The 27,619-nt window shown below is 45.1% G+C and overlaps 3 protein-coding genes across 8 annotated transcripts; 2 read left to right on the top strand and 1 right to left on the bottom strand.

Moving 5' to 3' along the window:
* Positions 1-59: 59 nt before the first annotated feature.
* proser1 (proline and serine rich 1) lies at positions 60-11,392 on the bottom strand. 2 transcript variants are annotated; one of them, XM_079738053.1, is made up of 12 exons: positions 10,742-11,392; positions 10,578-10,643; positions 10,322-10,390; positions 9,846-9,940; positions 9,616-9,709; positions 9,059-9,169; positions 8,730-8,831; positions 8,273-8,351; positions 7,596-7,688; positions 4,437-5,721; positions 3,727-3,871; positions 60-3,448 (listed from the first exon to the last, which is right to left on the bottom strand). In XM_079738053.1, exons 1-12 carry the CDS (start codon positions 10,784-10,786, stop codon positions 3,323-3,325), a joined length of 2,310 nt encoding a protein of 769 aa, XP_079594179.1. In that variant the 5' UTR covers positions 10,787-11,392; the 3' UTR covers positions 60-3,322. The 2 variants fall into 2 exon arrangements, with proteins under 2 accessions (XP_079594179.1, XP_079594180.1); XM_079738054.1 differs by lacking the exon at positions 7,596-7,688.
* Positions 11,393-11,619: 227 nt separating this feature from the next.
* vps36 (vacuolar protein sorting 36 homolog) lies at positions 11,620-18,204 on the top strand. Of its 2 annotated transcripts, none has more exons than XM_079738067.1 (14): positions 11,620-11,791; positions 11,979-12,047; positions 12,147-12,217; positions 12,607-12,721; positions 12,840-12,926; positions 13,355-13,444; positions 14,037-14,069; positions 14,212-14,289; positions 15,749-15,883; positions 16,108-16,173; positions 16,397-16,461; positions 17,038-17,122; positions 17,463-17,539; positions 17,637-18,204. In XM_079738067.1, the coding sequence occupies exons 1-14, from the start codon at positions 11,696-11,698 to the stop codon at positions 17,716-17,718; spliced, it is 1,149 nt and encodes a 382-aa protein (XP_079594193.1). In that variant the 5' UTR covers positions 11,620-11,695; the 3' UTR covers positions 17,719-18,204. The 2 variants fall into 2 exon arrangements, with proteins under 2 accessions (XP_079594193.1, XP_079594194.1); XM_079738068.1 differs by having other exon boundaries at positions 13,358-13,444; positions 17,637-18,201.
* Positions 18,205-18,430: 226 nt separating this feature from the next.
* On the top strand, positions 18,431-27,046 carry thsd1 (thrombospondin, type I, domain containing 1). 4 transcript variants are annotated; one of them, XM_079738065.1, is made up of 8 exons: positions 18,431-18,564; positions 20,227-20,351; positions 21,121-21,503; positions 21,639-22,365; positions 23,337-23,498; positions 23,955-24,369; positions 24,790-25,309; positions 25,506-27,046. In XM_079738065.1, exons 2-8 carry the CDS (start codon positions 20,297-20,299, stop codon positions 26,127-26,129), a joined length of 2,886 nt encoding a protein of 961 aa, XP_079594191.1. In that variant the 5' UTR covers positions 18,431-18,564; positions 20,227-20,296; the 3' UTR covers positions 26,130-27,046. The 4 variants fall into 4 exon arrangements, with proteins under 4 accessions (XP_079594191.1, XP_079594190.1, XP_079594192.1 ...); XM_079738064.1 differs by lacking the exon at positions 18,431-18,564 and adding an exon at positions 19,550-19,683; XM_079738066.1 differs by lacking the exon at positions 18,431-18,564 and adding an exon at positions 19,561-19,683 and having other exon boundaries at positions 20,230-20,351.
* Positions 27,047-27,619: the final 573 nt, after the last annotated feature.

Genomic DNA, 27,619 nt, shown 5'->3' with positions numbered 1-27,619 from the left:
AAAGACCCACATAAGGAAAGTATTGTAGTCACCGTATTAGAAGAACAGTTTATTTCAAACTCAAAGAAAGATTTCAGCAATACAACCCTATTACATCACAGAAACATTGCATCATTTAGGAAATCAGTGTCAGTAAATACACAAACACCTACAGTTCATCACTGTATATTACCCTTGAATATGTTGCATCACAATTGTAAAAAGTACTTTGTAAACATATAAAGTCAGGTTCATACACATGAAACCGTTTATTTATCAAACAAACCTAAATAATTGCCATTGTCTAGTACACTACCCCCTCCCCCCTACACAGCACAAGGATTCACGCACCATGCCCTGGTTGTGGATAGTATTGCAAGAACACAAACGCTCCTTTCGCTGAACAATCAACGGTTTACTGGTGGGAGTAAAAGTTTGAAAAATAAAAACAAAATTTCGATCATGATTATCACTACTCTCACTTACCATCCACAACGCTAACCTAGGCATCCACATCATTCTCCATACAGCAACACATAATCTCTCGCTCTCTCGATCATTTACGGAGTCGTGTTATCGGATATCGACATACATGGCTGGATCAATAAGCTAAAGGTATTTTGGCAATTTTGGAATAGGTATTATTTTATCTTACCTAAGGTATTGCTATTTCAATATATATTTTAAGTATTTCAATTTAGAGGGCCATTTATCTTAACTGGGTACATAAATCAATATGTATTGTAACTTGCAACATTAATTTCGTACATCAGAATGCATCGTGGGATATTTTGTTGCAGATTCTCCACCATTGCGAGAGGACTCGAGTTGTAGTACAGTAAAACACTAAATCAATGGAAATATACCGTAACCTGAGAACGTTGTTTCACCAAGTCTCGAATGAGAAACACTGTGGCAGTTACAAACATGACAATGGTACCCCATAATGACTAATTTCACGATGAATCACTTAAGAAAACTGCTCATATGCTCACAAAATGGTGGCCGTCATTGCTACAGTGGGGCAAAAAAGTATTTAGTCAGCCACCAATTGTGCAAGTTCTCCCACTTAAAAAGACGAGAGAGGCCTGTAATTTTCATCATAGGTAAATCTCAGCTATGAGAGACAAAATGAAAAAAAAAAATCCAGAAAATCACAACTTCTGATTTTTTAAGAATTTATTTGCAAATTATGGTGGAAAATAAATATTTGGTCAACTACAAACCAGCAAGATTTCTGGCTGTCACAGACCTGTAACTTCTTCTTTAAGAGGCTCCTCTGTCCTCCACTTGTTACCTGTATTAATGGCACCTGTTTGAACTCCTTATCAGTATAAAAGACACCTGTCCACAACCTCAAACAGTCACACTCCAAACTCCACTATGGCCAAGACCAAAGAGCTGTCAAAGGACACCAGAAACACAATTGTAGACCTGCACCAGGCTGGGAAGTCTGAATCTGCAATAGGTAAGCAGCTTGGTGTGAAGAAATCAACTGTGGGAGCAATTATTAGGAAATGGAATACATACAAGACCACTGATAATCTCCCTCGATCTGGGGCTCCACGCAAGATCTCACCCTGTGGGGTCAAAATGATCACAAGAACGGTGAACAAAAATCCCAGAACCACACGGGGGGATCTAGTGAATGACCTCCAGAGAGCTGGGACCAAAGTAACAAAGGCTACCATCACTAACACACTACGCCGCCAGGGACCCAAATCCTGCAGTGCCAGACGTGTCCCCCTGCTAAAGCCAGTGCATGTTCGGGCCCGTTTGAAGTTTGCTAGAGAGCATTTGGATGATCCAGAACAGGATTGGGAGAATGTCATATGGTCAGATGAAACCAAAATAGAACTTTTTGGTAAAAACTCAACTCGTCATGTTTGGAGGAGAAAGAATGCTGAGTTGCATCCAAAGAACACCATACCTACAGTGAAGCATGGGGGTGGAAACATCATGCTTTGGGGCTGTTTTTCTGCCAAGGGACCAGGACGTCTGAGCCGTGTGACGGAAAGAATGAATGGGGCCATGTATATTGAGATTTTGAGTGAAAACCTCCTTCCATCAGCAAGAGCACTGAAGATGAAACGTGGCTGGGTCTTTCAGCATGACAATGACCCCAAACACACCGCCCGGGCAACGAAGGAGTGGCTTCGTAAGAAGCATTTCAAGGTCCTGGAGTGGCCTAGCCAGTCTCCAGATCTCAACCCCATAGAAAATCTTTGGAGGGAGTTAAAAGTCCGTGTTGCCCAGCGAAGGCCCAAAAACATCACTGCTCTAGAGGAGATCTGCATGGAGGAATGGGCCAAAATACCAGCAGCAGTGTGTGAAAACCTTGTAAAGACTTACAGAAAACATTTGACCTCTGTCATTGCCAACAAAGGGCATGTAACAAAGTATTGAGATGACCTTTTGTTATTGACCAAATACTTATTTTCCACCATAATTTGCAAATAAATTCTTTAAAAATCAGACAATGTGATTTTCTAGATTTTTTTTTTTCATTTTGTCTCTCATAGCTGAGGTTTACCTATGATGAAAATTACAGGCCTCTCTCATCTGTTTAAGTGGGAGAACTTGCACAATTGGTGGCTGACTAAATACTTTTTTGCCCCACTGTATGTGACATTGCAATGTACAAGCCCTACTGACACATCTTAAATCATCCGTTAGCCATTGGCAGCTATGGCAGCCTGACCAACGGTGTTCTCGAGAAGAGTCGCTTGACCAAAAATGAGGTAATACATTAGTTGTATTCTATTGTAGATTTAAAACCCCTCCTTCCTCGCCACTAACAGTTAATTCTTGAAATGGCTTCGTCTCACTTCTTGTCAAAATCCATGATGAAAAATCCATGAAAAAGCCAAACATGGCTCTTTTTTTTTTTAACACCAACTTCCAAGAATTCCATAGTTTGTGTTCAGGGTAAACAAAGTCGATGACGTTGGGCAGTTTCAGTGCCAGCCGCTCTGTTTCCATCCTGTGTTGAACAAGCGTGTTCAGGTCTGAGCTACCACGAGGCATCTCAGGAAAGCCTTGTTACCAGTGTGTTTGTGTGTGTGTACCTATTGTTGTGTGATTGCATGGGCACGCCTTTGTGTGTATGTATATGTGTGTTTTTCCAAGGCAAAGCTATTAACAGAGGATTTAAGGTGTGAAAGTTGATATTGTGACATAGGTGTGTAGGTGTGTGTGTGTGTGTAGGTGTGTGTGTGTGTGTAGGTGTGTGTGTGTAGGTGTGTGTGTGTGTGTGTGTGTGTGTGTGTGTGTGTGTGTGTGTGTGTGTGTGTGTGTGTGTGTGTGTGTGTGTGTGTGTGTGTGTGTGTGTGTGTGTGTGTGTTCACTGCCAGCCCAGCTGGGGGTGCAGGCCAGGTTGCATGGGGAACGGGTTCCCTGAGCCTGGGCCGTAGCTGGGGTAGCCGTTGGGCTGTGGAGGATAGCCGTCCAGGGCAGCCTGAGGGTGAGCCTGGAGCACAGAGAAACACACCTCACTCACACATATACATACTGCTGTAGTTCCGGTGGCCTTGTGGAGCTTTCCTATAGACTTTGAGTGTGTGTGTGTGTGTGTGTGTGTGTGTGTGTGTGTGTGTGTGTGTGTGTGTGTGTGTGTGTGTGTGTGTGTGTGTGTGTGTGTGTGTGTGTGTGTCTATGGTTCAAACTCCAATGTGATAACCCCCTACTGCCTCTTTACGACGTGCCTCTTTATAATTAAGTGGGTGTGTGTTTGTGTATCCGTCATACCTGCATCAGGGCCGACTGCATGGCCGGGTTGTGAAGGCCGCTGAGGGAGGCGGGGGAGCCGGAGGGGGAGAAGGCGGGGACCCCGGGGAAGGAAAGCAGGCCCGGAAAGCCTCCTCCGCCGGGGGGCTGGAGCCCACCACCCAGCCTGGGGGAACAACAGACCGTCCCTTCATGTTAGTACCGCCATTCTTTGATACCACGGTGCTTGTATCACCAGTTAATCATAGCATTTTCTTTTTACCTTATTGGATCAAGTTAATGACTTACTCCTCCAGTGTTGAGCGCATACAGTAAACCACACAAAGCAATTTACAGCATCGCAACACACCGATTCACTCGGGGCCACCAATACTGAGAATGGATTTCTGTACAACACTGTTGATAAATGATCCACCAAATGGCAAATCCTGTTTAGTAATAATGATCTTAAACTTACTTAGCATGTTAGCGGTTTTTAGCATTTAATGCCACGTTTTAAGCATTTGCCGCTTCTTTGGCCGCTTCAGAACCACGTAAGAAAAAGTCAGACTGTTTACAAGACACTTTCTGATGCAAAGACCCACATCCAGCTGCAGCCATTTTTAAAGCTATTATCAAAAGTGGAGGGGTGCCAAACCATATTTGATTAACAGTTTAAAGGCAGCCCAAATCGACACACACGCGTGAGGACAGTGGCTGATGGCTCAAGCGCCTATAGCACACTACTTTACCCCGGCTGGAAGTTGGTGCTGAAAGCCGAGGCGAAGCCCGGCAGGACGGGCGAGGAGGAGGGCAGCCCGGCCCCTGCCTGGAGGGGAGATACTGAGGCTACTGAGGCCGCTGTGGCCCCCGGGAGCCCCATGAAGGACGACAACACTGGGCTGCCCGCCCCCGATCCCCCAAACCCTGGGAAGGCGGAGTGGCCGGTGAACATGGAGGGGGCGCTGGTCAGGCCCAGGCCGAAGGGAGAGCCCCCGGCGGGGCCCCCGCCCGGGGTCAGGCCCGGGTACATGGAGTTCTGGGACTGGTTGGACATGGAGGGAGACATGGAGGACATGCTGGACGGGAGGGAAGAGGGAGGCAGGGAGGAGGCCATGGAGAAGGGGGAGAGGCCCGGATAGTGTGACGGCACCGGGCTGGAGGACAACGCGTGGAGGCCGGCCATTGCTGCCGGGGTCGGGAGGGAGCCCTGGGGGGAGGCCGAGGGGTGGGAGAGACCAAGGGAGCGGGCCAGGGCTGCTTGGGCCGACCCGGGCCCCACTAGAGAGCCGACGGAGGGAGTGCCGCTGCGGGAGGTGCCCTTGAAGGCGGAGGGCACGGGGCTGTTGCTGCCGCTGCCCCCGGCGTGCCTGCTGAGGATGGTCCGCGGCTGGTCGCTGTACAGCGCTGGGCTCAGGGCGGCCTGGGAGTGGGCCGAGTGGGCCATGTGAGCCGGGGACGCCCTGGGGCTCTGGCCCCGCGCGGCGGCGGCGGCGGCGGCAGCGGCCTGAACAGAGCCTCCGGGAATCAGAGACGACGGCCCAGAGGGGGTGTAACTGCGGATCACCGACCCGGCGGGGTTGCCCTGCTGTGGCAGCATGCCCTGGAAGGCAGGCCCTGAATGAGGGTCCAGTGACTGAAGAAAGGCCTTGTGCTGGGCCTGGGCCATGGGGCTGGACTGCGGGTGGGACTCCGGGCCCCTGGAGTTAGGGGGAATGTCCGAGCGGGAGTGTCCCGTGTGGAAGGGCGACGGGGAGAAGCTGCCGGGTTGTGGCGTGGGCGTGTGCGTCCTGATGACGGAGGACGCCCCGGGTGTCGGCGGCCCACCCTTGATGACGGAGGGGGAGGGTGCCGGCGAGGGGCAGGGCGTGCTGGGGTTCTGGGAGGGCACCATGCCCGGGAACACGGGGGTGATGGGTGCGGAGGGAAGGGGCTGCTGGGGGCCAGGGGTGGTGGGCGTGGAGCCATGGGGGATAACCAGGGGTCCGCTCTCGACCCCCGGGGTGGTCTTCAGGTGGTTGCCTGGTTTGGGGTAACCTGGCAAGGGAGGGAGAAGGGTTAGCTGGGGACATTGGTTCATATTACATCACACAGCCAAAAGGAGTGCAATGGCCATCCTGTGAGCCGAGACCCAGCAGGTCCGGGAGAGAGAGGGGACAATGTGGACGGAGCCGGTTTAACTAGCCATACAGCTTATTGCATGCATCCCGTTACAGAGCATCTCCCGACAGTTTTCAACCACTTAAGGACTTCCTGCCTTGAGGTGGGGTTTGAAATAGCTCTCATTGAGAATAAATATAATAAATGCTGTTTATTCTATGAATTGCCACACGGACCAAAACAGCAGTGAGGGTAACAATTTGGAAGTATCATTGTAAAAATGTATGTCAACATGGCAACCAATGCAACAAACCTCAACAAAACCATACTTGAAAACTGCCAGGATTGCTCTTCGAGGCGATAGTTACTTCAGTCAAAGCAATGCGTGTTAAGAGCCTCCAAAACGATAAAAGAGAACAAGCTAAGCAGGACTGTGAAGAAAGAGATGAAAGCAAACAAAAGGACATTTGGTATAAAAAGGCTTCTGGCCCAAAGAATACCAACAGCGACGGCCTGGTCTGCACCTGATTGCGTCTACTCTATCTGCACAGAGACTCAATCTCAACTCCCATCATGAGCAAGTCTCTACTCTCCCGAAGGCGATTCTACACGCTCTGCAGCAAGACTAAACTTTTATTTAACCCTTATTTACCCAGGTAGAATACATTGAGATTAAAAAACTCTTACAAGGGTGTCCCAGCAGAGGTCTGCATGTCTTATCTGCAGCGTGACCTTGCCACTTTGATCTTTATATGATCCCTGCTGAGAGTAGAGACTCCCTGGTCCACAGCGAGACCAAAATCCGAGAGTCTCTGCAGATTCTAGTGTCGTCACAGTGAAACTCACAGCAAGTCTTTACTGTAATCTAGGGGTGGAAACGTGTACTTGAGTAAACAGGTACTCGTCAACAAAAATCCAAAGTGATTACCAAAATGTGTAATCAAAAATGGACATCTTACATCTACATGATACATTATGTTGATTTGTAATTTGGCCAAGTTTAGGAGCAGGACATATAATTAAATAGTAAAAAACCTTTGCGGATGTGCTGAGGAAGAGGCTGAATGAAATAGGTTTGTTTCTCCAACTTTTAGTAGCTGGCCAAGGTAAGCGGGGTTCTATACACGTTGACAAGATATACAAAATCGCACATTACAATAGCAGCTTAAGCAGTTGAAGGTCGTTTTGGTTTCTTTTTAATGCCAGAAATTCGCACTCTGAATTAGCGATGTGACGCTGTGAACAAAAGACGTGTGTCTAGAAGGGCAGCAGTACTCCTCTCTATAGACTCTAGAGAGCAGTGCTGCTGCCTGAGGGCACTATAGTATAGAGCCATCACAAATTACAAAGTACACTAAGAATTTTACCCTGCCTGCCTTGCCGTGTCTCCTGCTAGGTCTAAAACACTTTAAAGCAGGTCAGAACCTGAGCGCCAGTGTGAGTGTAACGCACATGGAGTGCATACAAATCTGATAAAGCTGACCTTCAATATGTGTGCACCTTTTGCACAACATTGTGCCCAGATAATAAATAAGTATTCGATTATATTTTGTGGGCATTTCTTGCGAACTTACAGTTTTTAAAATTAGATTCCGATACTGATATGATTCTCTTATCTGCAAAGAGTGCCTTTTTACTGTGCCATCAGTGCAATGAAGCGCCAAGCCAGATGGTTAAGGCAGCAACTGTACGGTAAAGTCGGTATGTTCCGTCTCTCATACACACTCAAACTCTCAAGCGCGCCGACATGCAGAACCACGCACGCACGCACACACACACACACACACACACACCCTGCAGGTGAATCCTACCTGCTACTTTGTGGGAGGCGCTGTAGGGAGGAGGGGGCATGCTGGCCGTAAGAACTCCTCCCACAGACCCAAGGCCCGCGTTGTTGTACGCACCTGAGTAGCAGTCGCAAGCGTTAACACCGTATGCCCACACTCCTGGGTAGAACACACTCCCGGGTACACTCTCAGGGGCACGCTAGGAAACAGGTCTATGTACGCTAAGCGCTGGACACGAGCCTGAGCCGGCCTCACATTCCAGCTACCCTGGCTGGGCTACCTCGGCTGGGATGTGAGGCTAGCCAACTGATACCAACTGAGGCTGTCTCAGTTCTCTTGGTTTGAATGTGTGTGTGTGTGTGTGTGTGTGTGTGTGTGTGTGTGTGTGTGTGTGTGTGTGTGTGTGTGTGTGTGTGTGTGTGTGTGTGTGTGTGTGAGTGTGAGTACATAATCTCACTCCAGTTGGTCAGAAAAAAGCAACTATCTGTGATGAGGAGTGTAATGTGAGGAGCATAGGTTGCCAGTGTTTGTCTATCTTCCCCTGTAGCATTTGTGTTCTGTATTACATGAGGTGTGTGTGTGTGTGTGTGTGTGTGTGTGTGTGTGTGTGTGTGTGTGTGTGTGTGTGTGTGTGTGTGTGTGTGTGTGTGTGTGTGTGTGTGTGTGTGTGTGTGTGTGTGTGTGTGTGTGTGTGTTCTTACTTGGAGCAATGGTGGCATGGGGCCTGCACGGGGGAATAGGGTAGGGCACGGGCCGCTGGGGGTTATAGGTTGACGGAAACTAGAAAAAAGGGGGGAAAGTTTGAATACCCAGCTATCAGCCAATCAATGAACCAGCTCATAATTCTCTGATCAATCCACTGTTGCCTGAAGATTATTTTCAGGTCATTAAGCAGAATCTTTTATCCAAAGCGTAACATCTTTGTAGAAACGAGAAGATGGGTATCTTCTCAAGGATGCCCGATAGGTGGACTGTGAACATGGGGGTTCTCACCCAGGACCCTTCAGCTGGTAGTCAAACACCCCAACCATGAGACCATCCAACTAGCCTAGATCACTCTACATTATCATAACTTCTGGGGTTTCGACATGAAAGTGTGTTCAGAGAGAGAGAGAGAGAGAGAGAGAGGGGTCCACCCCATCGATAGCATCAACGTACCGGTTTAAAGGGGCCGATAATCCGTGAGGCGATTCCTTTGGCCTCTGTGGCTGCAGGGTTCTCCTCCTTCTTTTCCCCCTCTTTCTTCACCAGTGGCATTCCCTGTTAGCCGCGCACAAGCAGATGTTTACAAGAATGCTGAAGCATAACGAGTTGAATTTGTATTAGGCCTAATATGTAAGGCCTAATACATAATCTTGATTTGTTTTCAAGGACATTTTATGCAAAAATACTTTTTTTTAATTTAATGTATATTTTGTTAAGTTGAAGCTAGTGACTGCATGCAATTTTCACATATAGAACTATAACAAGAGATACAGTAGACTCACGGGGAAGGTGCCAGAGATCATGCTGGGTCTGCCTTTGGGGTAGGGGTTCCCTGGTATCAAACCGCAAGAAGAGATCATAGCCTTGGGAGCCTTGCAGCCCACCTTGCATACCTGGGTTAGGGGTTGGAGAAACCAGTCAGGAAACCAACGTCAGCGTTCAATTCAAGGCAATGGAAGCCTGGTTATATACTGTTATATAGGAATAGTCAAAAGAAGAACAGATATTGGCGTCTACAACACTTGAATCCAACGTGGTGCTGTGATTCACTCTTGGGGCGAAAGGCTTCATCTTTCAATACACCAGCACAGAAAACCATAACATAAAACGATGAGTAGGACGGGAATTTAAAACACATGAACACAGATCAGAACTCAGCGTATTACATCCACCACTGCCATCCTTATGCAACCAGTGAAATGCACTACATTTAGCTTTTTTGCAGTTGGCTCATACCAACTGCTTCCTGATAATATTGAATTGCTTCTAACTTTAGCCAGTTGTGCAGATATAGAAAATATCTATGTAACAAACGAGTGAGGATCCACACTGCACTCACCTGATCCAGAATCCTGCGTGCCCGTTTCTTTTCAGACAGGTGAATACGGAAGAGATCTTCGACCGGATGGTAGTTTACAGCGTCCGATATGTTCCTATTCAATTCAACAGTCAACAGCCGAGAATCAGTCAAAAAGTTATTTGAATTATTGAATTGGCATTATTGTCTGTTAAAGTCTGTTATAAGTTCTTAATGACATGAGGTTGGTTTAAAACAAATCATCTACTTACAGTGCTAACAGTTCCAGGACTACCAGTTTGTCTTTTGAATAGGTGAAGCAGTTTAAGATATTGGCAACTTTGGTGGTTGGAATTGCAACCATTTTCTAAAGGAAATAAGAAAGAGGTTGATTTCCGTCAAACAAAAGTTGTGGGACAAAGTAACCATTTTCAAAGTCACTATCGCTCAAAGTTGTTTAATACTAAGACAATTAATATATGAACAAACAATATTTGTCTGTAGCCCATTCATATTTGTGAAAAAATGTTCTGCAATTTGAATAATACACACAAGAAATAGTAAGCTTTTAAAATGTATTTTAGGGTTACAATTTTAAGTGACCAATAATATTTGAGAAGACCCCTTAAAATTGTGCTGTTGAGGCTTTCAGGGGGTCTCAAGTGTCTATCAAAGGGTCTAAGGCACCCCCTATTTCACACCCTGGTTTCATACCATGTAAAGTGTAATTACTGTAGTAGTAACTCACATGCTGAAGTGCTTTCACTGCTTTGATCTGAGGTTCCGCCCAGGAGAAGTATTTTAGTAGCTCCATCACCTGCAGGAGTTACACACTCGGTCACAATAAAAAGACACTCAAATACACAAGAGGCTGCATCATCTCGAACCCCTTGACCACTGTAATGTTAAAGGTATATGAAATGTCAACTAGATAATTACATCGAATCATGTTGCAATAGATGTTAGTAATGACCGTCTCAGGTTATTCTACTGAAAAGATGTACCTGCTCGCTGGAGAAATAGCCTTGCACCTGCTCTATGGCTTTGGTCCTCTGGTCGGTCAGGACACACTGAAAAAAGGACATTCGGCAAGCTTAACTCGCATTAACATAAAACATAACATTAACATTTTGTGGACGTATTAAAAATTTAGACAGGTATTTCTTACCTTTTTAATCTCGTTCAAGACTATGTCAAAGGATTTCTTATCCATGGTGGATGGTTAATTGTATAACAACGCTATCCTGTAAAATGGTGTAGCTCTTCTAAGTAGGAGATATATGTTCTCTTGAATCCAATAGATAATTGTCTAAATTATTTCCATAACGTAACATGTATTAAAAAAGGAACCTAACCTAATCGACCGAACCAAATATTAATAAACCCTAGTTATACAATTACAGATGCATAATCTAAAGGCATGAAATTCTCAATATGCAGTTTATAGTTAAGCCGATTGTAAAGCACCATGTTCTTTTTTAACTAATTGTCTGTAGTTTTATGATATTTCCGATCTTGAACAACTGGCTGCACCAAAAACAATAACTGGCTGCACCGAGAGCACTGTCTGCTGCTAATAAACAAGCTAGACGCTAGCTAGCCAAGTTGTGGGTACATGCCTAAGAAAGCGAGATAGAAATCAAAAATGAATTCATAAACGCATCACGTAATGGATTCGGTTAAGTATCTGATTGCATTAATATTTACGATACTAGCCGTAATGTTTTAAAATCGATTAACGCTTCTATTTCGCGAAAAGAGCTAGCAGGATGCTAGCAGAATGCTAGCTTCTATTGACAGCTGGCGCTGGTACCGTCAATAGTAGATAGGACCCCACTCTGGTATCCTGAACGAAAATACAGTATCAGAAAAATAAAATCCATAATAAATACCAATATGAATGTTAATTACAATTATTATGATAAAAATTTAACTGTGTACATACATAATCAACCCTAAACATTATTTAGCCATTTTTTGTTTCAAAATATATTTTTGAGTATTTTTTCATCAGGCGTCATCAGGCATATGCGTTAAACGCTGTTCAGGAAATACAGGAAGTAAACAAATATGTCATCAGTCCAGTGAATATAGACTTTTAACATTAACAGTTTCGTAAAATATGGACAGATTTGCATGGACAAATGGACTTCTGGAAATGAACGAAACCTTAGTAATCCAGCAACGAGGTGTCAAACTTTATGATGGCGATGATAAGGTAACTCGTGCCCCTTTGCTAACGCTAATTTGTCCCATTGTGAAAATTAGTCTTGTGTAGTATGTCAGCATCTTTTTCAATGTACAAGATTTTATATATATATACTACAACTTTTAATATAATAAATTGTGTCTATCTATCAATTGAAGAATAATGTATATAACAATTGTAACGTGTGTTGTGGTAGGCTAAACTAGATGTCGGAGTTGTGTTGCTGACCACTCATCGACTGATTTGGAGGGATCATAAAAATCACGTAAGGAGAAAACACAACATCATCATACCTATAAGTCAAAGCATTGCTATTGTTATTGGTAAGGTACTGGTCTAATGTGCTCGGCTGGTGTGTTTTTAGGAATGCTGCATAGCCCTGTCGCTGTCGCAAATTATCTATTTTGAGGAGCAAGCTGCGGGAATAGGAAAGAGGTATGTGCACAAATATGATTTATGGGAGAATTATCTCACAATGTTGATGCAGTAAATCCGTATATTTGGGTGGTTGATTTAAAAGTTTCTGTTTTGGTGTTTAGGTTAGTGATAGTCTCATAAGTGCGTCGTCGAAATGTGTTGAAATAGGGTGTCCCCCTTCTATCACTTTCTAAAGGGTCAAAGATATCGGTTAGAACCTAACCTATATCCAATAGCATAACAGTCTGTTAAATGATCTAACCGTAAGGCCATTTAACTGACTTGCTATTAGTTGACTTAACCTAATGGTTTGACCGTCTTGCTTGAACTGTTAACTAACCCTTTCATTATAAGGAGGAGGCATCCCGTTGATCATTGTTGTTTGTTTTTGTTATTGTTGCATTTAGTGCGAAGATAGTAATCCATTTGTATCCAGTAACGGCAAACAAGGAGCCAGGTCCTTACCAACAAAGCAAGTTCCCCTACATTAAACTGTCCTTCAAAGAGCATGGGCAAATCGAGGTAGGACCCACAGAGAAAATAATAAACTGCTTGTGCTACATAAGCTTTATTGCATGAACTACATGGGGATTAATCCATGATGTTGACCGCATACTGATTTCTGGGTGTCTGGTTCTAGTTCTTCAGACGGCTTACAGAGGAGATGACTCAGAAACGATGGGAGACCACAGTTCCACAGACCATTTCGACAGCAACAGGCTCTCAGGTGGGACATACTCGTTTTATTATACAATTATTTATCCAGTGATGTCATTATTTTTATATAAATTTCATTTAGGCAGGATTATATATCTATCATATCACATATCTTATATATATATATGATGCTTCAGTTGTCTTGGAGAGGAAAGCCATCTGGATTCTGGCCACATGGTGGCACTTATTCCATACAACCAACGATCTGATACATTGATACATTAATAACTGCATCTGTGTATTGCGTGAGGGTTTCTTTGTAATCTTAATAATATTAGAATGAATTATAAGATTCACCTTGTACTTTCATTCATTAGTTCAGTATTTCCCAAGATACATATTTGTAGTAGTGAATGTGTTGTGCTTGTTAGTACAGAATGGGACAGGACTATTTGTCAACTTCTTTAAAATCTTTCTTTACTTGGTCCCTTCCCTCAGCAGACAGGAAAGACGCGGGCAGTGGGAATCGTTGGCATCGAGAGGAAGATCGAGCAGAAGAGGAAGGAAACTGAACAGAATATATCAGAGGTGAGGACAAGAGGGAATTCAGCTACACTCCATCTACCTAAGTTATGGTTACATTATAATATTATTCATTCATTGCTCTAAATGTCTTTACTTTTACTTTAAATTAGCTCATTCCGCCCATGATTAGTCAAAAGAATGATGTCAACTAGCCCTTATAAATCAGAATGGATATCTGTTTTTAAAATCTAAGATGTACTAATTTGGTTTTAGATTGAATTCATTAACAATTTTCCCTTCTTTCCTTCGAGCATGAATGAATAGTTTTATTATAGTTTTAGTCATGCACGTGCTTAAACAACAAAGTAAATTACTTTGAACATGATCCGTGTCACTCATTATACAAGCATACAAGCATTTCCGTAATCAAAGTCCTCTCACTGCTTTATCAAGTCATAGTTACTTGAGGATGCATGTCAGGAATAATCAGGGAAATTAAATCTCAAACACGTTTCTGTTTTTAAAGGGAGGTGGGGTTCACTTTAACATTTGAGATCAATGAACAGTAAAGGAGGGATGCTGTACAATACTTAGCAGGTTAACTACTTCAGATTTTCTCTATCATTAGTTTATCTGTTCATTCTCTATTTTCCAGGCCTTTGAGGACCTCAGCCAGCTGATGGTGAAGGTAAGAAAGACCTTTTACAATGGCATTACCGTGTATTTTCACAGTGCTATGTGCTGTCTTCAAATCTTTTATGAACACGTTGCCTTTGAGCTCCTAGATGAGGGTTTGTGTCGTGATGAGTGAGAGTGTAGTTTCCTTTAAGGCTAAGGAGATGGTAGAGCTGTCCAGGTCCATAGCCAACAAGATCAAGGACAAGCATGGGGACATCACAGAGGACGAGGTAAGAAGACCCCCATGTACATCTATAACACCAGATTGCCAGTGTTGGGAAAGTTCACTTTCTGTGTGAACTAGTTCAAAGTTCAGTTCACAAATTTTAAAATGAACTAGTTCAGTCAAACTCAAAAAAGTTAGTCAAAATTTTGAACTAAGTTCACAGTTCCAAAAAATGAACTAGTTCATAGTTCTTTTTTTCAATATGTTGCTGTGAGCTATTCGTTTTTTCTGGTATTTTGAACATTGAGCCCCCTTTGTGGTTTGTCTAGGATGAAATAGAGTGGTTGAATCAAGTATCGTAGCGAAATACAGTTTCTATCGTGTTTTATAGCACATTTAGCGCATTTTGTAAATCCCATTGATTTCTGTTGGAAGACTCATTGCTCGTTGGCCGAAAACGGAAAGGGGGGGTGTTCACGTTTGGTTGTAGTCTTTTCGCTCGGTTCTAACCCTACTGATGAGACGGAGAACCGAGCAAAAAGACTACAACCAAACGTGAACAGCCCCCCTTTCCGTTCCCGGCCAACAAGCAATGATTCTAAGAGGTATTGTAGTCCGCTGAGCTATGAGCCAGAGTGCTAACATTATGGATTGTACATATTTATAATTCGAAATTCGTCTCAGCCTTACCACAGATACTCTAGGGTCTATAGCATATAACCACGTTGTCTGATTACAGTTTAATTCATTTTCCACAATTTAACAGCTCTCGTTTTGAAGAATAATCACCGCGCCATTCGTTTCAATGGGAATCACGCCGGTCTATACTTTCAAAATAAAGTGTAAATATTTATAATTTCAAATTCGTCCCAGCCTTTATACGACAGATACTATAGGGTCTATAACATATAACCGCGTTTTCTGATCACAGTTTAATGTAACAGTAAGCTGGCAACACCGCAACTGCAAATTAATCACACAGAGATTACCATGGTAACCGGTCAAACAACACGGCGATCTGCGCACGCATCCACCGTGTTGATAAACAAATAACCCCCATATTGAACGAAGTTAAACCAAGTGAGCGTGCCGTTCACAGACACCAGAATGAACGAGTTCACAGTAACGTTCATCAGGCAGTAATACAGTACGTTCAGTTCACGTTCGCCCAAAATATGAACGAGTTCATGAACTATCGTTCAATGAACGCGTTCAGGCACAACACTGCCGATTGCATTGTCTGGGACTGAAGAACACTATTTCAGTGAGGCAGGGTAGTGTGATAGCGAGGATGTTCGACTCCATGCCTAAATGTACTGTGTTCGATCCCCAAATCCACAACCTCTACCTGAATATATTCTTGATGAGCAAGCCTCACCTCATACATATTCCTGAAACAACTTTTTAATCGCCTCAGATGAAAAAAAATAGGCCGCATGGCTAAATATTAAGTATCATTATTAGTATCTGATTAATTTCCCCGCTTTTTGTACGGAAGAGGAACTGTATGTTCTTATTTGCAGACGATCCGGTTCAAGTCGTACCTGCTGAGCATGGGCATTGCAAACCCAGTAACCAGGGAAACGCATGGCTCCGGCACAAACTACCACATGCAGCTTGCCAAACAGCTGGGAGACATGCTGCTGGCCCCGCTGGAGGTGTGTGTATGAAGACGTATTGACACATATGAAGGCTATGCATACTGTCTATGCCCACGTGTCTGTGGTACATAATATTGTGCTTATGCTATATGTCACTGCTAGTTTACATGGGGAAGAAAAAGGTTTGGGTTTGCTTGGCCATGATTCAGAGTTCAAATAGGTTATGCTTTGTTTATACAAATCAACCTTTTTGTTTCTTTGTCTGTCTGTCTTTCTACCAGGAGCGCGGAGGAATGATGGCTCTAACGGAAGTTTACTGTCTTGTGAACCGAGCCAGAGGGATGGAGGTAACGGGCACACACACAACTACACACACACACCCACACACAAACACTATTGAATCATTATACTATTTCCTGCGATGTTGTTGTAGTAATAACATTTCTTGCGTTCATTCGCTTTCCTCCCTAACTCTAGAACTTCCTGTGATTGATGTGGTAATACTGTAGTATTTCCTGTGATTGTTTTAACCTCTTTGTCCCATTCCCAAACCCCTACCCCCTTCCTTAGCTGCTGTCTCCAGAAGATCTCGTCAACGCATGCAAGATGTTTGAGTCCATGCAGCTTCCACTGAGGTCTGTAGGCATACATGGTTGCCATCCACCTTACTCTCTACACTACACTACATAGATCCATCTGTGTGTATTTCAGCTAAGAGGGACTTTAGGAGCCTCATTCACATTGGAATCAGCGCTTCAGACACTTCCTTCCTGACTTCCTGTTGTTTGGCCTGGGCTCCACCCCTGTGTGGCCGTGTCATTTCCTGTGATTTCCCAGTGTGTTAACAAAATAAAAATAAGTCATTGTTTCCATACCTAGCAGGTCCCCATACTGATACGATCTGTCACCTTATGGTCTAACCCGTTGTTGTTGTAACCCGTTGTGTTCAACCCAGTCTGACACATTTTGTCCAGCCTGACATTTTTTTTTTTTTTTTTACCTATGGTTGTTTCAACATAGCAGGATTGGGCATTGTTTACCATAATGCACATTTGGACGTCATTATTTAGAGTGCAATCCAACAATATAAACTACTTGTGCCCCTTGTTGTGATGTACAAGCCTGCCGATGTTGCTGCCCCGCCCTCTCCTCTCTTCCAAAGCACCTCCACCTTGTTTTTAGCCTGTCTGCGCTCTCTATTTCGGCCACAGGCTGCGTGTGTTCGACAGCGGCGTGATGGTGGTACAGCTGCAGTCTCACAGCGAGGAGGAGATGATCGCCTCGGCTCTGGACAATGTAAGCTCTATGTGGGGACCAACGGTACGATGACCCTGACGCTACGGGCCCCGAGCGGGAGTCCCCTGGGCCAAAGGAGGGCCGTTGGGTGGACTTTACCCGGATGTGTGTTGAGACGCATCGCAGGAAGCGGCGATGGGATCGTACGGCTCCTCGTCTCAAACGTTGTGCAATATTCCCGTCTCTCCTGACCATGTCTCGAGACCTTCTCTCTCTCGTCTGTCTGTCTGTCTGTCTCCCCGGTCTGTCTGAATATCTTCCCTGTCTGTCTGTCTTTCTCCCCACTCCCGTCCGCTCTATTGTCTCTGTATGTTTCAATGTGTCTGTCTGTCTTCTGCAGGTGACAGACAAAGGGTCGCTGACCTCCGAGGAGTTTGCTAAGTTATTAGGACTGTCCGTGCTGCTGTCCAAAGAGCGGTCAGTATATGCCTACATTTTTTTTTGATTACCGTTCTAGAATTTCCCAGCATCACTCTCATCACTTTGGTTCTTTGTTGTGCTTCTTGTGCCACAGGTTGCTCCTGGCTGAGAAGATGGGCCATCTATGCAGAGATGACTCCGTCGAGGGACTGAGGTTCTACCCGAACCTCTTCTGATTGGTTTACAGGTGGTATCACGATCCACATCTGCAAAGCTATTGGCTCATGTTTTTTCATGTTGGCCCAGTGTACTTTGAATATTTCTGAAGAGATTGCACAGGAAATAGTGCTTAGGAGGGAAGCTGGTGTCCTATTGGTTGGACAAGAGATGCTGTTAATACAAAATTGTCCCTGCAGGTGGAATACGGTGTTATGGAATTATTCAAGAACATGTGAATATATTTGGATTCACAAACCAGTTTTATCTTTCCATGAGCAGGTTCCTGGACATGCGCTATGCTGGGATACTTTTGTGTTGTCTCACTTCGTTCTGTAAACATGACCTCAAAACGTAATGTCTTCCTCGACACTGTACTCTGTAATCATACTGTCATATGTCAACAATGCTACTCCCTGTTTTAAGAAAACAGCACTTCATTCACACATGTAGTATTATTAATCCATGACACATTGATGAAACAACAAAACATTCTCTCTGTGTTAAACTGGTCTACTGCCGGCGGCAGTAGACCAGTTTAACACAGAGAGAATGTTTCATTTGTCTGGTTTGTCTGGTTTGGCGTGCAACTTGTAAAGAACCATGTCCACTCTCTAATAAAGCCTGGCGTTGTCATCATTCTGGATTTCTTCATTGCTGTCGTGACGTTAATGATGAGGTATCAAGTATTCTTTCCTGAGCTTTATTGTGCTTCATAACAATGTAGTGTCTCGAAGGGTTCCACAGGCTCACGTTAGACCATACCCTGAAAAGGACCAGGAAAATACTCAACCCAGTGAGGAAGAGGAAGGAACCTTGAGGTGGAACATACTGGGGAGGTCCCTTCCTGCCAGCGACAGCTCTTGGTGTGTGACGCAACGCCTTCTTAGAAATATTTTATATTCAGAAGCTTACTACACAGCCTATAACCTTTTATCACAACAACCTGGCGCCATCTCGCCAATCCGGTTTCCTGTTTCCTGTTAGCCTCTGAGTTGTGATGTGTTGTTGGGATGGAGGCGAGGGACAGCAAAGGCATGTGGGTCCTCTGATTGAGGGCTGATTAGATTACCGTGGCATGTGGCTTGCTCATTGATCATGGATAAACTTAATCTGGGAATTGGAAGGGTGCGTTATGCACAAGGCCTTTTTCGTCATCTGGTTGGATAGTGATGAGAATTCATGCTTTATGATATTTTAATGTGTGCAGATGTTTCACTCTAGGCTGTTATGCAAAAAAAACACTCTTATGTATGTTCAGGATGGATGAAATAGTCATTTTTGAAGCCTATATGAAAAAAAACCTAATTATGTCATGAAAATGATTTATGTATTCAGACATGCTTATAAATGTTTATCTAATGAATAGAGTTTAACAGGGCCTCGACCTACAAAGACTATTATGAACTAATTTGCACCTGTGCTTTAAAGCCTCCATAAAACACCTGGTAATATTGTGTGGCTTTAAAAAGATGTACTGTCAAAAGGAAGAAAGGAAACTAAATACAGTAGGTTATTCCTCGAATTCTAAGGCGGCACAGAAATTAATCATTTATGAAGTTCGTTGCCAAATCTGGTTGTGCTCAAAATAATTTTTAGTTTCATTCATTGTAATGCATATTCTATAATAGGGTTATACGCCTATGTTTTATACATCTAAAAATGAATGTTTCTTTAGTTCTTCAGGTTATTCAATCACAATATTTGGCTCAATGTTTTGCGCGTTGCAGGCATAACAATTCTTCATCATAGGTCTAGCTCCAACATCCATGGTTGTAACTTGTTGACCAAAGCGCTGCAAAATGCGCGATCACGTTCCGCGCACTTTCCACGCAGGGAGGGTTTGGCAGACCTGCTGAATTGGAGAGCAGAGGAATACTTTGCCTCTGCTTTTTTTTTGTCTTATTCTATCAAGAAATATTTGGGAGTTTTTTCGTGGATGCTTTTTTGGATCAGGTTATTACTCTTGTGAGCAAACAGGAAAAGTAGGTAGACCTACATGCATTTTTTTTTGTTATTCACAACGTCTTTAAACCAAGTTCACAATGATGTCGCCTGTCGCCGTGTAGACGAGCGGTAATTACATTCATATAATTTAGGATGCTAGAAAAGTTGAATTAAATACGCCAGCCTGTGGAAGTGTGGTTAGAATATGTGTGAATAGGCCTACAGAACACTAGAAAGGACAATGATTGGTTTTCTAAATATTTCTATCTGCGATAACGACTCAGTGGGTGTTTCATTTTCGGTGGACTTGATCGTTATTGCTGGATTACATTATTGTTTGCAGAACCTACGTCAACAATGTCACTGTCAAGTAAATATAGGCTTAGGCAATTCGTTTCTGGACGAAATACTATACAGTTCTGGCTTATATGTTACCATAGAGAACGTGTGAATGGTGAGTGAGTGACAATGACACACAATATTTTGAATTGTTTCAAGTCTTATTAGGGTCTATTTTAAATGATTTACTCTTATCGCCAGCATGTCTTGACCTGTATTTTTGATTCTTCGCTGCTGTCCAGAAGGGGACCGGCCGGTGGACGGACAGGGTCATGTGGTGGTGCATGGGGACGCCGCGCTACTGCCCCCGGAATGGCGCAGCGCTGTGCGCGGCTGCTGCCCTTCCTTTTGTTGCTCCTGGGATATGGTGAGCCGGTGACAAATGTTTACTTACTTGAATATTAAATCTAGCATAGAATGGTGGAAAGCAGGATATCAACCATTGAGTTCAATAGTAGGAGTTTTAAAGGGCATATTTAAATGTTTTAGATATTTAGATATTGATCGAGCATTAACAGAAAGCAACCAGTAAAGACATTGAAAATGCTTTCCAATACTTGTAATTCAAATACAACAAGTGGGTTGTGGAGACGTGATGTTCAAGGAAGCGGGGGGTTGCTCTCTTCCTCTGCCCACACCCTTTCCTTATAGAAGGCTCTGCTTTGTTACACAGTGAGTTCATAAAAAGTACACACACACACATAAGACACATGATCACATAAGATCACGCTAAGTTTATAAGCCACACTAGAAACATTCTGGCAATGAAACTAACCCTACAAAAAAGGCTCATGGAGGGATTGCTGGTCCACAAGAGACTTGCCCTGTTGAGATGGCCTTGTGCAAAATACCTAACTCCTGATTGGTCAAAACAAGTTTTATTTTGCCCATGTGTTTTTGTGTTTCAGTCATGTCACTCAGAGTCAGGGTAGTCTTGTCGTTATGCTTTTGACTCCCAGCAGAAAGGTCCTGGGTTTTAACCCAAAACGTCCAGCCTAACTTCAGGCACCCATGAGCAAGATTCCCAATGCCTACCAGCTCATTAATCCCGTGTATCTAAAAGTTGCTTTGCGTTGTTTTTTTTTAATCTGGGGTAGATTCTTATTTCAGGTTCTCTTTCTCCATGTCTTCTGTAGCCATGGCGGGTCTCAGCATCTGGCCGTCGCTCCACATCGCCCTGAGCAACGCCAGCGTATTTGTTGACTTCATCACGGCGTGCAACAGCAGCTCTGTCTGCAACACCACCCTCTCCCTGGTCGACACGGAAACCAACTCTACCCTGCTGACCAGAACCCTACCAGGGGACCAATCAGTGGGCAGAGTGGAGTTCAACTGCTCCTATTTCCTGTACGCCGGAATATTCCGCTTCCATCTGAAGCAGACAGCCAAAGCAGGCCATTCCCATGGTTCAGAAAGCACCCATAGCACCTCCTGGTGGTGCAGCTCTGAACTGCACGTGCAGTGGCCTACCTTCCACATCGGCATAGAACGGCTTGCAAACCACTCTGGATCCTTCCAGGTAAGGCCTCCCCCAGAACACATGTAGCTAAAGCTATATTTTGTTAAAAGATATTTTAAAATACACTATTCTAGGTCAATGAGGATCCACCACCATGAAGGATGACATTCATGAATCTCTCCTTGTCTTTGGCAGGTGGGGATATCCACCAATGAACACTTCCAGGGATGCTCAGGTGACCACAGCGCCGCCCTCTCCCTCGAGGTCAGCTACATGGAGTACAACCAGATTGGGCGAAACAGTATTGACAAGGTCCGTGTGCGGACGCACCACCCAATCCGAGCGCTGCGCTCCCAGAGTGTGGAGCTGCCCTGCGCGTTCCCCTTCACGGAGAAGGACTTTGTGCGCGTGGCTCTGCGCTCGCCCCACACCAGCCAGGAGGTGAAGAGCTCCGGTCCGCTCTACCTTTCCCGGATCTTCTCCTACAAGCTGCAGGTGGAGGACGCCAGCATCTACCGCACCGGCTGCGACGGGACCATGATCGTGAGGCTCCTCGCCCCCCCATGCGCCGCCGTCAACGGGAAGGTGCAGCTGTACCGGTACGCTGCTGCTGCTGCTGCTGGGCCTGGAGGTGGAAAGGTTGGTGGAGGTGGTGGTGGTTCTGGTGGCTCCACCATGGCCGGTTCCCCCGGGTTGGTTCCGTCACTCAGGACACCCCTGCTGGGGTTCGGACCGCAGGACGAGCCCTCTGCCCCAACGGCACTACTGGCCTTCAACTGGCTGACCCACGGGGAGAACCAAACAGAGTTTAACTGCTCCGTGTTTCAGCCCGGGAAGAACAAATACTGCTTCCGTTTTGTCTTCAACTACAGCCGTTTGCCCAGCCCAGCACAGACCTGTCTGGTGGTCCACAGAAGTGTAGGTAAGAATGTGTTTCTAATGAGTCTACTTTCAAAAATGTCCCGCCTGGGATCGATCATAAAATGATCATCTTATCTATGAAACAGGGGGCTTAGTTTAATTAATTTTCATGTCCGGACAGGGAGAATGACACCTGGGCACCTATGACAGTCAGGGTTCTTTACAATATCTTTCCCCCAGCCCTGTGGCCATAGGTTTGCAGTGTTTCAGTGAATGGGGCTTTGTAGGCATTAGTTCAAACACAGTACAATTGAATAGGCATACTTTGTACTTTTTTCGACTTTGTTTGATTCAATGTTTATGTGGTCTCGGCACATTATTTTAGGCATGCTGAGGTTGTTTTGGGTCATTTAATTTTGTTCTGCTTTTTGTTTTATGCCTGTGAAAATCATCCCATTTTTGTCAACTTTGTAGGACCACGAATAGTTTTGGAATCACGTGACATCCAAATTACCTTCAGGGTTTCTTTTTCTTTCCATCTGTCTCCTTTATTCCAAAAAACGGTTTCAGTAAAATCGTGTTCTTCTGCCTGTAGGTTATAGGCCTATGTACACTGGTTGAGCTGCGAACAAGAGATGTAATAGCAGAAGAATAGAACACTGTGTTACATTGGAATAGCTTACATCCTAGGAGAGTCCATCTAGTTCTCCCGGCCCTTCTAAAAAGGGCCGGGAGACTTGATAGGGTCTACCTTGGGAACAGATGGTACCTTGGGGATTCTTGCTTAGGAACGGATGGTATCTTGGGAACAGCTTTTTGCTTGGAATGGAATTCAAGCTTGAGAAAGGGTGCTTGCTTGGGAATTAAAGTTAGCTTTGGGATGCTATCTTGGGCACAGAGTCTCCGGGAGGTAGATGTTGGGTGTTAGCCAGGGACAGAATGCCATGACGATTCAGATGAGGACAGGATCTTGACTTTTTGATCTTCACTAATAAGTCCTATTTCTCTGCTCTCTTTCCCTTCTTCATGTAGAGTCCTGGGGACCGTGGAAGCCATGGAGCCCCTGCAGCGTGAGCTGTGGAGAAGGACTCAGGGAGCGTGTCCGCTGTTGCCTGTCGCTGCAAGGCGTAGTGGGGGTACGGTGCCCGGGCTTGGGCACGGAGCAGTCCCCCTGCTCCCTGGAGGACTGCATGGGTTAGTCTCCTGGTCTCTCCTCTCCCTACATATGGATGAGGTCTTCCCTTAATTTAACTTTAATTTAACTTAATTTAACTAAGTGCTGTGAATAATCCAAAAAAGTGTAACGTTCTTAAATTAGTTCACAAGTTGTTTTTTGTCTGTGTCTACCTGGGAGCCTGCACAGATATCTACCTTGTTTAATTTAGCATACTTTTTTGTTCCATATTTTAGCTTAGTTTATTTAAATTAGTCTTGGCTTAGCTTGGCTTACCTTGTTTTAGTTTACTTTACTTTACTTTAGCTGTATTCGGGAGTTTTATTCACCTGGGGTCCTAAGCTTTATTCTCTCATTCCTTCTCTTTGTCAAACCACTTTCCTAGGTCTCTCTACTGTCCTCTCCATAAAGGCACACAAAACAACGTTTGCTAGTATAGTAGTATTCGGTTTCAGATGACCTTCTGTGTCCCTCAGTGACGGCCGCCCCCTCTCCTTCCCCGCCTGGGGTGCCCGCGGGAGCCACAGTACTGGGCGGTAACCTGATGGTGGTGACCGGCATCTCCCTCTGCCTGGCTGTCATCCTGGCCACTCTCCTCTTCACGGCCTGGAGGAAGCTGTGCCGAGCCCCTCCCTGCAGCTCTGTGCGCCAAGGGTCCATGCACTCCACCGGGGGACGCAAGCTCTCTGACGAGGCCTCCATCTTCGGGAACAGCCTCCAGAGACCCACCCTGATGGAGGCGCAGGGGCTACAGGGGATGGGCTCAGCAGGCCAGAGACAGACACCTCTGCTGGGCAGCCAGTCTCTGTCGCTGCCCCTGGTCCTCGCTCTTCCCCCAGACCCAGACAGGCTGTCTCCCTCTGGACAGAAAATGGTGCCCCCTGTGTTCGGGTATGTATGGAAGATCCCGGGTGTTTTGTCATCAATGTCCTCAAACATATACCATCAAAACCTTTTGTAGTGTAGTTGTAGCGGGGTGTTCAGCGGCCAAAAGGTTCTCAGTTCCTTGCGGACCCTCCTTGCGTCCACTGCAAGGGCCTGACGTGCGCCTCCCAAAAATTGTAACCCCCCATCGAGGCAACGCAGCAGCAAGGGCTGTGATTGGTCCACTTACTCAGACCCGACGCAGAACCATGAAGGTTCACGACTGCGTCGAAGCGTCTGCATGGTCATTGCGTTGCGTGAACGTGGGACCATAATCAGGCCTTACTGCACTGCTCCTTTGTGGATCTCAAGGTCACTGTAAATGCTGAAGTTTGATGAAATAGGTTTGAACCGATTTTTAATCTAAGCTGTGTGTTCTTCTCCCAGCTACCGGCTGGCCCAGCAGCAGCTGAAGGAAATGAAGAAACAGGGTCTGACGGAGGCCACCCAGGTCTACCACGTCTCCTCCAGCCCGGTGGATGAGAACATGCTAAGCACCACCGCCTCGCCCACCGCCACCCTGACTTCCACCCCGACAGGGCTCCACCTGCCTCCGCCTCCTCTTCCACCACCCGCCAGCCCAGGCCTTCAGGAACATCACTACCACCCCCAAGGTGCCGAGCGGAGACTCAGTCCCGGGGAGAAGCTCCGTCTGGGGCCTCCTCTCCCTGGATATGGAGGAGGAGGAGGAGGAGGAGGAGGGACTTCCAGGAGGCAAGAGCGCACCGCCGACTGGGTGGAGATGGTGGAGAGGAGCGGGATGGGCAGGAGAGGAGGCGTGGAAGCGGGGAACTCCTCCTGCCCGGTCAACCCTCATTTCCGCAGGACGTGTAGTTTTACGGACGCCAAACCGCAGCCCGCAGCATTGGCAGGCTCAAGGGCCTTCAGGGAGCGAAGCATGACCCAGGTAAGCTGATTCCAACAACTGTTTACTTCTGCTCTTTAAATTGTAAAAAAAAAAATAAAGGTTTAAATATTTGAAAAACTTGCCATGCCTGGGATCTGCAATCCAAAGGGTGCAGTTCTATCCACATATTATGATATATAAAAAGATTTTTTTGATTTTTTCATAAATGTAAGCAAACATCTTTTGTCCTTTCTAGGTGGCCTCCAGGACCCTTCCAGAAGGAAGCTGTAGGGCCAGAGGCGTCCGCGAGGGCCAGCCGTACCAAGCCTTCCCTTCCTATCCAATCCCAGAGCTTGGGCCATTCGACTGGGGACCCTCTACCCCAAAGAGGACCTGGCTGGAGGCCGCTGCTCCTGGTCTCGGCCTTTCTCCACAGCCCACAGGGACCCGCCCACAAGACAGGCACAATAGAGCTCTGCTCAATGGCACTGTGGAAAGAGACAGGCTTGAAACGGTGGGGTGTGGGCCTCTGACCAGTGGTGGTCCCCCGCGACGAGGATGCCCCCGCAACGGAGCCCTTTGTCCCCCTTGGAGTGCCAACCAGCTGGCCCTGGAGAGGGCCGAGCGGGCGGAGCAGTGCTGGTCCCGACGCGGTCCCTCGCCCATCCAGAGGAACATCCTGGCCCGCAGGCTCAAGGAGGCTCAGGCCTGCTCTGGGGCCCCAGGGGGCCCTGGTGGGAGGCAGCGCAGCGCCACCTTCAGCGCCTCAACAGAGGAGCAGAGGAAAGGCCGCTGCCGCTCCCTACCCATGTCTGGCTCCCCCTACAGGCTGAGTGATGCAGAGCAGAGGATGATGGACCTTGACCTGCCCTCCACTTGAAGACCAAACATCACCATGAAGAACTTTTTACCCTTTTACTTCTAATTATGTACAAATAAAATATTTTTTTACTCATTTCCCGTTTAAATGTAACCTTAACTGACTTGTGACTTGCACCAAATGCAAGGAGGTCGGTCTGACATTACAACCAAAGCCTGCTCTATTTAGAAATTAAGAAGGCGGTATTCCCATTGCTGCCAAACAAACCCTGAATGCTCCAATTAAAATCACAGCCTTAATGTGCCTCCTTATAATATAATAGAAGAGGAGTAGAAAAGGAAGGAGATTATAAATTGTCATACCTATGCAGGAAAAAACATTTAGACCGAGTACTTTTCAGAAAAGTAACACATTTACATTCAGTAATTGCTTCTTAGCGTAAGGTAATGGATTGCATTTCGTCTTTGTCAACTGATTCTGAGTTCAATTCCCTCCATCGGGCTTTTAAGAATGAGCATTTCTGAAGAGTAGCAGAAGATATTGAAGCATTACTTTTCAGACTTTTTTTTCAAGTTAATGGATTACAGTTTTGGACTACTTTTCTTTATTTGTCCTTTACCACATGCTTTTGTTTTGTTTATTTGCTACCCCTTTTGTAATGTTAGTGGTCAGTGTAAATGTGAGCTGTTCAGATGGTCTCTAGGGCCTGTGGTCTAATTCGCACTGAGTTTAATCCGCTCCACCTACCAGTAAAACATCCAAGATTTTTTTCTCCACTCCATCAATTCTCGAGAGGATAGGCTCTTTGACTAAATGTCAGCAGGTTATGTAATCAATTACGACACATACTTCTTATTTTTCAGAAAACATGAAGAGAAAATCCCTTACAAATTTATACTGGCCTGGTCCCTCATGTAACCAAAAAATAAAAGGGAGAAACAAGAGAAAAACAGGAAAACTGGCAAAGGGAAAACAGTAGGACTATAATCCATTACTTTTCCAGATAGTAATTCATAACTTTTTACATAAGTGTTTTTTAACTTTTCTGAAAATAAATCTTTAAATCGAATGTTACTTCTTATGAAAAATATCTTTAAATTAATTCTTAGAGTAACTTATTAGAATTTTTCAGAAAGAGTAACAGATGGCCAATAACACACAATAGTGTGGCTTGCTTTGCAATCGCACTAAATAATCATATCAAGTGATTAGAAATTTATTTCATGGACTTACATTGTTAATGTTAGGAGTCTGCATCATGACCTGAGGTAACTTATATCAGCCCTAACTTTATAAATGGGATCCTAAGGTCATGCACAAAGTGTGACATTAAGAACTTTTTCCACCATATCCTGCAATAATAATAACCCAAAATGATACAATTTTTCATATTTTCACGTCATGCTCATTGTTGCCAGATTGGGCTGTTTCCCACCCAATTAGGATACTTTTAATCACGTTAGGCTGGACAAATTAGCATTTGGCGGGTTCATACAATTTGGGCTCGTTTTGAAAAAAACTGGCAGGATTATTCTAAATATTTTTACAAA

This window comes from Pollachius pollachius (genome assembly GCF_949987615.1).
Source record: "Pollachius pollachius genome assembly, chromosome: 6".
Taxonomy (NCBI): Eukaryota; Metazoa; Chordata; class Actinopteri; order Gadiformes; family Gadidae; genus Pollachius; species Pollachius pollachius.
Note: the sequence above shows the minus strand (reverse complement) of the source record. Positions and strands in the feature narration are given on the sequence as shown.

Coding starts and splice junctions, on each gene's coding strand:
- proser1 (XM_079738053.1), bottom strand. CDS start 10,786: ATGGATAAGAAATCCTTTGACATAGTCTTGAACGAGATTAAAAAG. Junction 9,170..9,615: donor CACGCAGGATTCTGGATCAG/GTGAGTGCAGTG, acceptor CCCCTAACCCAG/GTATGCAAGGTGGGCTGCAA. Junction 8,352..8,729: donor TTATCGGCCCCTTTAAACCG/GTACGTTGATGC, acceptor CCTTTTTTCTAG/TTTCCGTCAACCTATAACCC.
- thsd1 (XM_079738063.1), top strand. CDS start 19,698: ATGCATTTTTTTTTGTTATTCACAACGTCTTTAAACCAAGTTCACAAT. Junction 21,504..21,638: donor ACCACTCTGGATCCTTCCAG/GTAAGGCCTCCC, acceptor TGTCTTTGGCAG/GTGGGGATATCCACCAATGA. Junction 22,366..23,336: donor GGTGGTCCACAGAAGTGTAG/GTAAGAATGTGT, acceptor TTCTTCATGTAG/AGTCCTGGGGACCGTGGAAG.
- vps36 (XM_079738067.1), top strand. CDS start 11,696: ATGGACAGATTTGCATGGACAAATGGACTTCTGGAAATGAACGAAACC. Junction 12,722..12,839: donor AAGAGCATGGGCAAATCGAG/GTAGGACCCACA, acceptor GTCTGGTTCTAG/TTCTTCAGACGGCTTACAGA. Junction 17,123..17,462: donor TCGCCTCGGCTCTGGACAAT/GTAAGCTCTATG, acceptor TGTCTTCTGCAG/GTGACAGACAAAGGGTCGCT.